Source organism: Crocuta crocuta, unplaced genomic scaffold (assembly GCF_008692635.1).
Source record: "Crocuta crocuta isolate KB4526 unplaced genomic scaffold, BGI_CrCroc_1.0 scaffold167, whole genome shotgun sequence".
In the NCBI taxonomy this organism is placed as follows: Eukaryota; Metazoa; Chordata; class Mammalia; order Carnivora; family Hyaenidae; genus Crocuta; species Crocuta crocuta.
The window spans coordinates 6,523,236-6,534,017 of NW_027532406.1; the positions used below are offsets into that span (position 1 = coordinate 6,523,236).

The 10,782-nt window shown below is 42.3% G+C and overlaps 1 protein-coding gene across 1 annotated transcript in view; it reads right to left on the reverse strand.

Annotated features, from left to right (window-relative positions):
* The window catches only part of SUPV3L1 (Suv3 like RNA helicase), a 25,854-nt gene extending 15,717 nt beyond the window's left edge, over positions 1-10,137 (reverse strand). The window contains exons 1-5 of the mRNA XM_077778657.1: positions 9,809-10,137; positions 3,780-3,857; positions 3,066-3,173; positions 1,909-2,023; positions 334-502 (exon numbers count right to left, since the gene is read on the reverse strand). Coding sequence (XP_077634783.1) covers positions 334-502; positions 1,909-2,023; positions 3,066-3,173; positions 3,780-3,857; positions 9,809-10,082 — 744 coding nt within the window. The 5' untranslated portion in view covers positions 10,083-10,137. The remainder of the gene's footprint in view (positions 1-333; positions 503-1,908; positions 2,024-3,065; positions 3,174-3,779; positions 3,858-9,808) is intronic.
* Between the last annotated feature and the right edge of the window lie 645 nt (positions 10,138-10,782).

Below are 10,782 nucleotides of genomic sequence, written 5' to 3' on the forward strand. Positions count from 1 at the left end.
AACGTTAGAATCCGATAGGAGTTGGGTAGCGGGTTCAGGTTATTTGCATGTAATTCTCTGCACTTCTCTGTATTTGTGAAATATTCTGTGATAATTGTGGTTCATTCACTCCAATACACATTTTTTCACATTTTACTATCTCTGAAATCAGGATATATTTTCACAATTCAAGGCAAGTCAGAGTTCAGTTGGTAGCATCTTTTTCTTTCTCAGCAGTACATAAAAATAAGGGTACATCTTACAAAGTACAATGAACTGTGGCAACTTTTATTAATGGCAAATTACTGCATTTTCCCTTTCCCACTTCCCACCTNTACTTGGTAATATACTGACAGCGGCATTACTCTTTTCGAAGATCTCATGTGCCAATAATTTTAAAGGGCCACAGTACACTCCAGATTTTGCTGACAAGTATCTCTGGATTGCATGGTAAGTCTTTCCACTGTTTGTGGGACCTGAATGGAAGATTATCTTCCGCTGTATGGCTCTGGCTTCTGGGTACCTAAAACATAAGAAGGTAAACAGCTTAATCCCATTAACCTCAAAATCCATCCTGGCAAAGGTATCAACTGAAAACTACTCCAATGAAACATCCTATTAATATTCACAAGATAGCATCTTTGGAAAACTAAAAATAAATGACATGTTTCGGATTCACACTAAAATAATGACTATTTTCCAAGAATGGCATTTACTAACTAGAGGACAGAAAATCAAAATACAACTTAATTTCTTGAATATCTTTGCCATTGTATGGGTCCCTTTGCTTCAGTAGTTACTTAAAGTAAGTCTACACCCCAACCAGCCCCATAGATATGTTCACATCATTTCCACAGCTTTAAACACCTGAACCTCTAAGTAAATATTCCTAGGATTCTGAATTCCAACATATATAATAATTGAGTCTTTGCTTCTGGCCATGATGAATGGTACAGGACTTGCCCTCCCACCACAAACAAGTACAAAACTGGACAAAACATATGCAGTAGCTGCGTGGGGACATAAACAGCAGGCAGTGTAGGACCACAAGCCCTGAAACAAAGGAACACTTGAGCTGTGCCTACTGCAGCAAGGAGGGTCCGGGGAGGTGGAACCCCAGCAAAGTGACAGTCCCAATGAGCTGAGTAGTAGAGAGAAAATTCAGAGATGCTAAAGCTGGTGGAATCTGAAAAGCAAACTGGAAGAGAAGAAAGGGTTCAGTAGAGAGGGTGCTTTGAAGTCTATGTGAGGCTTCCCTGTGGATCCTTGACCAAGGGCTGGACTGAACGTGTGCAGGGCCCAGCAGAGAGCAGCTTGCTGAGGGTCTGAGCAGAAAGTCTCAAAGGGGTGGTAAGGTGCTAGATGCTGGAGTTCCAGCCACAGTGTGGAAGTGATGAGAGCTCACACTGGAAAGGCCACACTTGAACTGTAAGGCCAACACCCTAAAGTAAGGGCTACTCTAGATTTGTCCCACTAAAACCTACAACCTAGCTTGATCAGAATCAAGGGGAGACACCAGAATTAATTGCCTGCTTTTCTAGGGAAGACAACTCCTAGGCTCATTATGATTTATCACCCAGCATACAAAAAAAATTTTATAACGATATATAATAATATAGAATGATCACTAATCTCACAAGATTAGAAACTGAAAATTTCAGGGGCGCCTGGGTGGCTCAGTCAGTTAAGCATGACTTTGGCTCAGGTCATGACCTCAAGGTTTGTGGGTTCGAGCCCTGCATCAGGCTCTGTGCTGACAGCTCAGAGCCTGGAGCCTGCTTCAGATTCTGTGTCTCCCTGTCTCTCTGACCCCTTGTTCGTACTCTAGCTCTCTCTCAAAAATAAATAAACATTAAAAAAATTTTTTTAATACAATTAAATTTTAAAAAAGAAACTGAAAATTTCAAATCCACAAGTAAAGAAACTAACCAGTTAGGTGGTATTCTTAAGTCACTGATCTTACGTAGATCGTCCTTACATTCCAACACAGGAAATATCTGTTTTGCATGTCTCAAGAAAAACGGAAATAAATCATCCACATGAGCTGAAAAATAAAACAGTTCATTAACATACGCAGTCTACATATTATCCATAGCCAGACTCAGTGAAACTTTTCCTCTTAGTGAGACAGCTCAGCGGACGCTGCCCCCAGGATAAAAAATGAAAAACTCTGGAGCAAGGAATTCCTTTTCTGAGATCCTGCTATCATGTTTTCTTCCTAATTTCACTTACACTTTCTAGAAAAACAGCATTTGGCTGTCAACCCCCATGTTCTACTCCTCCGATATAAACAGGTAAAGATCAGCTGTGGTGAAAGTTAAGTTAAAAATAAAGAACCTGTGGGGCACCTGGGTGGCTCAGTTGGTTAAGCGTCTGACTTCAGCTCAGGTCATGAGGCTCATGGTTCGTGGGTTCGAGCCCTGCATCGGGCTCTGCGGTGATAGCCAGCTCAGAGCCTGGAGCTTGTTTCAGATTCTGTATCTCCCTTTCTCTGACCCTCCGCTCCTCATTCTCTCTCTCTCCCTCCCTCCTTCTCTCTTTCTCTCTCTCTCTCAGAAATAAATTAAAAAACATTAAAAAAAATTTTTTTAAAAGAACTGAAAATATAGAGAGAAGACCTATGGTTACTGAACAGAAATGCAGGTGCAAACACTTTACATTTAAAAACTATAACCAAAGCCAAACTGCCATAATGTTCTTACATTTTTTTTCTTTTAGATCAAGAACTCTGTCCTAATACAAGGGAGAAAAAAGTCAGTGGCAGAAACAAATGGAATTCGCCATGTATTAATTCTATCTTCAGTGAGAGTTCGTTTCACTGTGGCCCTATATACAGCACAGAGTGGAGAACAGAAGGTCAAGGCCCCAGTCTTTCTCCTGCCTAAGATATACTGTTGATTTAATAACTAGCTCAGGGACCCACTATAAAAGCAAAACGACCTCAAAGGCCTCCTATGAAAGCACAGAATTATTTACAGAGGATGTTAATAAGCTCTGACCAGAGAAATAAACATGAAGTATGGGAAGATATAAAAGTATGTTCAACACATTTTTAAACAGACTTTTAAAAGTGTCTGAACACTTGCCTGCACTGAAGCAAATATCATTCAAAATAATGTGAATGTCCACATCCAAGGAATGAGACTGCAGGATATAATTTCTAAAGCTTATGAATGCTTGATGGAAGAGACGAGCTGCAGGAAACACAAAACCAAAATAGGTAGGGCTTAGTTTTCATTTCATTTCTTATTTATAAGTGCACATATAGAGGGGTGCTTGTTAACTGTTGGACTCTCGATTTTGGCTCAGGTCATGATCTCACCATTCGAGCCCCACGTTGGGCTCCACACCAGCACCACAGAGCCTTCTTGATTCTCTCTCTCTCTCTCTCTCTCCCTCCCTCCCTCCCTCTCTGTCCCTTCCCTCCTCATGCACAGCCTCTCAAAATAAGTAAATAAACTTCTAAAAAGTGTATATATACATATCACACCTAACTCATCAAAGTGTCTTTTTTTTTGAGGTGAGGGCAGGGGTCTGCATCTGGTTCATTATGATCTGGCCAGAAGTGAAATCCTAGCACAACAGGAAGGAAAGCTGAACACGCAGCTCCCTTGCTGTGTGTCAAGCGCACCAAGTGCATCTTGCCAAACTCCTGCCAAGACAGAAGCAAAGGTCAGGGACGTCTTGCAGACTACAACTATGAACTTATTTCTGGGATGCACTAAGTCTCACACAATACTGACAAAGGTGTAATCTAAGAAGTAGTAAAATATCTCGAATAGAAATGCTAGTAGCCTTACCATCGAGTCCATAATCAGCACCCAGTTTCTGAATTTCTTTCCTCTTGTAAAACTTGTCTAAGATCTTCTTTACTTCATCTGAAAGAAAGATTTGCTTAACATTGGTTTTCCGGATGGAGAAAGGCCCAAAGAGCAAAAGATACTTGAAATCCTAATTCTCAAGCCAACACTACTGAGTGCTGCCAGCACTTAAAGGTTTTAGTTGACCACAAGCTCTTTACAATTTAATAGTGCAATGGACTGTCTAAAAAAATTATAGAGTCAAATAATAGAATATTCCTGTTACACTGCAGAGGAGTAAGCAAGGCACCACACCCTAGCCTCCATCAGGCCACTTTTAGATAACCATATTCTGTTTCATTTACTTACAACCAATCTAAACATCTAAAAGTGAGCGGTTAAAAAGTACCTAGGAAGACAACCAATAATGCAAGGACCAGATCACCATGTTTTTATGCAAACGACTAAAGAGGTCAGGGATGATCTTTAATTTGAAGAGGATGGTTTTAAGAAGAACAGGGGCGCCTGGTTGGCTCAGTCAGTTAAGCGTCCGACTTCGGCTCAGGTCGGGGCGCCTGGGTGACTCAGTCGGTTAAGCGTCCGACTTTGGCTCAGGTCATGATCTCACGGTTCGTGGGTTCGAGCCCCGCATCTGGTTCTGTGTTGACAGCCAGCTCAGAGCATGGAGCCTGTTTCGGATTGTGTGTCTCCTTCTCTCTCTGACCCTCCCCTGCTCACGCTGCCTCTCTCTCTCTCTCAGAAATAAATAAAACATTAAAAAAAAAAAAAGAAGAACAGACTACACTTATATTGTTCTAGATGGCAAAACTAAAGCCAGTGGGAAGTGAGGGATGCAAATTTCAATGGAACTTATACAAGAACTTCTAACAATTACAAGAGTGAAAAGAAGCTGCCTCAAAAAAGTACCCTCCCTGTCAATGAAAGTATTCAAATTAAGGCTTAGAAAACTATTTCAAGGGTGACAGTGGAGAATCACTGTGCTGTAGGGGAACCTGAGTTAGATGTCTGCTAAGAAAAGAGGCCACTATAAATCAATAATGTCATAAATGAAAATACTTTAATCAATCAAGCTGGAATTATATTAACACTGTACAAGTTAAATGCCACTGCATTATTCCATAGAGATAAACATTCTACTGATCCATGCACACACGTTGTATTGCTGGGAAGACAGGCAAAAATGGAGAATACAGTTTTTGCCCACAAAACACAGAAAGGCCATCCAAAAAACAAAAATGGAAGGAAAACTTCCAAACACATTCTATGAGACCAGCATTATTTTGATTCCAAAACCAGACAAAGAGCCCACCAAAAAGAATTACAGGCCATTATTCCTGATGAACATGAATGCAAAAAAATCTCAACAACATCAAATTCAACAGCACATTAAAAGAATTATTCACCACAATCAAGTGCAATTTATTCCTGAGCTGCAGGGATGGGTCAATATTCACAAATCAAGCAATGTAATATGTCACATTAATAATGATCCTTGGGGTGCCTGGTGGCTCAGTCAAGTGTCCGACTTTGGCTCAGGTCATGATCTCACAGTTCATGAGGTCAAGCCATGCATCAGACTCGCTGCTGTCAGCATGGAGTCCTCTTTAGATCTTCTGTCCCTCTCAATCTCTGCCCCCCCCCCATTGGCGCTATCTCAAAAATAAATAAACATTTAAAAAAAAGAAGAACCACATGATCCTCTCAATAGACACAGGAAAAGCATTTGACAAAATACAGCATCCATTTTGATAAAAAGTCTCAATAAACTAAAGATGGAAGGAACATATTTCAACATCATAAAAGCCATATACAAAAGACCCACAGCTAATAACAACCTCAGTGGGCAAAAACTAAGAGCTTTTCCTCTAGAATCAAGAACAAGACCGGAATGTCCACTCTTACCAGTGTTATTTAACACAGAACTGGAAGTCTTAGCCTCAGCAATCAGACAACAACAGCAACAAAAATAAAAGACATCCAAATTGGTAAGGAAGAAATCAAACTTTCACCATTTGCAGAAAACTATGTAGAAAACCCAAAAGACCCGACCAAAAATTACTAGAACTGATGCACAAATTCAGTAAAGCCACAAGATATAAAATCAACATACAAAAATCTGTTGCATTTCTATACAACAATAATGAAGCAGCAGAAAGAGAAGTCAAAGAATTCATTCCATTTATAATTGCACCAAAAACCGTAACATACCTAGGAATAAACCTAACTGAAGTTCAAGGTAAAAGATCTGTACGCTGAAAACTACAGAAAGCTTATGAAAGAAACCGAGAAAGACACAAAGAAATGGAAAAACATTCCACATTCATAGAATGGAAGAGCAAATATTGTTCAAATGTCCATACTACCCAAAGCAACCTACACATTTAATGCAATCCCTATCAAAATACTAACAGCATTTTTCACAGTGTTAGAATAAACAATCCTAAAATTTGTATGGAACTACAAAAGATATCAAATAGCCAAAGCAATCTTGAAAAAGATAAGCAAAGCTGGAGGCATGACAATTGCAGACATCAATCTATGTGACAAGAGAGTATCAAGAGAGTATGGTACTGGCACAAAAACACATAGATCAATGGGAACAGAACAGAAAACCCAGAAATGGACCCACAACTACATGGTCAACTAATCTTTGACAAAGCTGGAAAGAATATCCAATGGAAAAAAGTTGCTTCAACAAATGGTGCTGGGAAAACTGGACAGTAACATGCAGAGGAATGGAACAAGTTCCACCACTTTCTTAAACCATCACAAAAAATAAATTCGAAATGGATGAAAGACCTAAATGTGAGACAGGAAATCATCAAAATCCTAAAGGAGAACACAGGCAGCAACCTCTGTGACCTTAGCTGCAGCAACTTCTTATATGTCACCAGAGGCAAGAGAAACAAAAGCAAAAATGAACTACTGGGACTTCAACAACATAAAAAGCTTCTACTCAGTGACGGAAACGATCAACAAAACTAAAAGGCAGCCAAAACACGAGAAGATGTTTGCAAATGATGTATCTGATAAAGGATTAGTATCCAAAATCTACAAAGGACTTAGCAAACTCAACACCCAAGAAACAAATAATCCAGTGAAGAAATGGGCAAAAGACATGAATAGACACTTGCAAAGAAGACATCCAGATGGCGAACAGAAATATGAAAAGATGCTCAACATCACTCATCATCAGGGAAACACAGTCAAAACCACAATGAGATAACACCTCATTCCTGTCAGAATGGCTAAAATTATATATAAGAAACAAAAGCTGTTGGAGAGAATGAGGAGAAAGGAGAACCCTCTTACACTGCTGATGGGAATGCAAACTGGTGCAGCCACTCTGGAAAACAGTATGGAGGTTCTTCAAAAAGTTAAAAACAGAACTACCCTACCATCCAGCAATTGCACTAGGTATTTACCCAAAAGACAGAAAAATACAGATTCAAAGGGAATTATGCACCTCGATGTTTAGAGTAGCATTATTAACAAGGGCCAAGCTATGGAAAGAGCCCAAATATCCATTTACTGATGAGTGGATAAAGATGCGGTAAGCACATACGTGCAAGAGCGCGCGCGCGCGCACACACACACACACACACACACAATGGAATAATACTCAGCCATCAAAAGGAATGAAATCTTACCATCTGCAACAACGGGGATGGAACTACACAGTGTATCATGGTAAACAGAGTATGTCAGAGAAAGACAAATATCATATGATTTCACTAATATGTGGAATTTAATAAACAAAACAGATGAACATATGGGATGGGGGTAAAAAGAGAAGGAAACAAACTATGAGAGACTCTTAGAGAACTGAGGGTTGATGAAGAAAAGGGAGTGAGGGATGGGCTAGATGGGAGATAGGTATTAAGGGAGGCATTTGTTATGATGAGCACTGGGTGTTGCAAATAATGAATCACTGACTTCTGCTCCTGAAACCAATATTGCACTGTATGTTAACTAACTAGAATATGAACATATTTTTGAAAAAAAAATATATAAAATCAATACGGAAACCTGTTTAATGGTTTTAGGTTTTCAGTTTCACAAGATAAAAAGTTCTGGAGATCTGTTTCACAGCAATGTGAATATACTTTACCACTACTGACCTGTACACCACAAATTAAGATGGTAAATTTTATTATGTATTTTTATTACAATCTTAAGATAAATAATATTAACACCAATAATTACATTATTAAAATTACTTTAATAGTATTACATTATTAAAATTACCCAAAAATAAAGACCTTCCAACTCCGAGTTAAGTGAAATAGCCTAACATTGTCTTTGAAGAACTGGTTAAAGAATAGCATATACTGGGGCACCTGGGTAGCTCAGTCAGTTAAGCGTCCAGACTCTTGATTTTGGCTCATATCATGATCTCACAATGGTGGGACTGACTGCTACCGGCTCTGTGCTGCCAGCTCAGAACCTCCCTGGGATTCTTTCTATCTCTGTCTCTCCCTCCCTCTGTCACTCCTCTGCTTGCGCACTCTCTCTCTCTCCCTTTCTCAAAATGAAAAAATAAACTTAAAAAAAAAAAAGAATAGCATTACTATGAGTTCCATCACATTTTTCAGTAAAAGTATTGTACTTCTTGGGGCGCCTGAGTGGCTAAGTCAGTTAAGCTTTCAGACTCCAGCTCAGGTCACTATCTCACAATTCGTAGGTTCAAGCCCTATATCAGGCTCTGTGCTGACAGCTCAGAGCCTGGAGTCTGCTTTGGATCGTGTCCTCCTCTCTCTCCGCCCCTCCCCTACTTGCACTCTCTTTGTCAAAAGTAAAGTTTTTTAAAAAATTACAAAGTATTGTACTTCTGTCCCAAAAAACAAGCTTCGGCCCACAGTATGTTGTAGTCTACATTTTTAAATTACAATAGGAGTGACCAATGTTGCTTGTTGAAGTGAATTGCCTGAAGACAGGTCCTGGGGAGCTAGTGCCCTTGTGCAGCTACACTACGCCGTCACTCCCCCAGAGCTTCATTTGGTCTGACGAAATTCCCTGTCTCTATCATCCAGAAACTAAAGAGGTACAGCCCTATCATCTGAAATTCGGCTTGAAAACATTTGCATGCCTCCCTGTCAAACCCATCCAAAGTTAGTTTTAGGAACAAAACACACTGTCACTTGCTGATGCTTTAGCATCCTTTCTCTCTGGAGTGCTGGATGATCAGGATACATACCACCTTTGGTAAGGACACCCTTATCGTATTATTTTTTTTTCATGTTTCTTTATTTTTGAGAGAGAGAGAGAGAGCGAGCACGAGTGGGAGAGGGTCAAAGAGAGGGAGACACAGAATCTGAAGCAGGCTCCAGGCTCTGGGCTGGCTGTCAGCACAGAGCCGGACGCGAGGCTCGAACCTACGAACCGTGAGATCATGACCTGAGCCGAAGTCGGACGCTTAACCGCCTGAGCCACCCAGGCGCCCCACACCCTTATCATATTCTAACCTGTATTACATATGGTTATCCGTACATCCTTTCTCCCCGCGAGACTGTAGGTTTCTGGAGCCTAAGAGACCTGGATCTGTGTCTGGTTCCTCCTCTTGGCAATTACCACACAGCCTGATGGTGTCTGGGTGGCGTCGATAGAAAATCTTTAAAGAAACCTTCCTCCGGCATTTCACGGACACCTCCCTTGCCCCTTCTCAGGAGCAACAGTTGAGCCGGGGAGAAGGAACAAAGAAGGATGCTAGAAAAGGCGGCCGTCCACCTAACGACGTAAGAAAGGCGAATCGTCCATCAGAAGAGGGTTTAAACCATTCAGAGAGTAGTGAAAGGGAAAAGACCACTTCTGTGGCGACATATAAAAGGATCAACAAGACGCAGCCCCAAGCCTGGAGAGGCTCACAAACCAGCGCGGTAGGCCGACACTGACAGAGACGATGACAACGCTCGAGGGGACCCAGGGTCTCCAGGGGACGAGGGTGCGGCTTCCTCTCGGCCACGCCTCAGCCCTGCAGACACCCCCGCCGCCCTAACTCCCGCACTCACTCTTGTCCAGAGGGCGGGTGAGCTCGGCCCCGACGTCGCCATCCGCGCTGGGGCCCTGAGGTTTCACAGTCAGCGGCACGAACAAGGACGTGTTCGGGGCTTTGGAGCCTCCTGAGGCAGAGGAGGAGGCGGAGGCAACGGCAGACAGGCGCCCCAAAGCCCCCGGAAGGGGGTCAACGTGGGCACGAAGGGCAGAGCGGACGGCTGCCCGCTGGCCAGCCCGGCGCCCCACAGGGAGCCGAGCCCACAACAGGGCACACCGGGGGAAGGACATCGAGGCCGCACGCCCTAAAAGAGGCTGGCTGGAGCAGCCTGGGACTTGGCGGTTGACAATGACGCGCCCCGCCGGCGCCTACAATCCAGAAAGACCCAGACCGAGCAGGGAGCTGCCCAGGATAACGCCCGATCAATAAGGAGAAGGTAGTGTCGTGAGGTTGCTCATAAAGAAGAGAAAAGGCTTAGAAATAAAAGCCATAAGAGGTAAAGTTCTTATTTTCTCTCTCTTTTTCATTATTGATTGGGCCACCTTTCTCTTTTTGTCTTTATTCCCAGAAAATAAACAGGCACCATTGGAGATGGCACAGAGGAGGGGAGGGGCCTGTGAGCGGCGTCACGTGACGCAGGCTGGCGCTGTAGGGGAGCGCGCGTGCAGAAGCACGTGGGCACCGCGGGGAGCCGCGCGGGCGAGACCGGTGGTGGGGGGTGCTTCTGCGGTGGGCACCAGCGTGGCTTGCTGACTACAGCACTGAAGAGCGTTTCGCAAGTTTCTTGGATTATTAATTCGTTTTCTATTAGAATAGCGTTAGGGAGCATATCTTGATCTGACTTTCAGGAATGTTGCTAAGGAATTTTTTTCTGCAAGTTCCTAGGTAAACGCCTTGTATGACACTTGTGTAAGTGCTCGTTTTTTTAAAAAAAATATGAGCAGTTTGTGTACATCGTCCACGCAGCTGAGATGTCACAACCGCATAGCA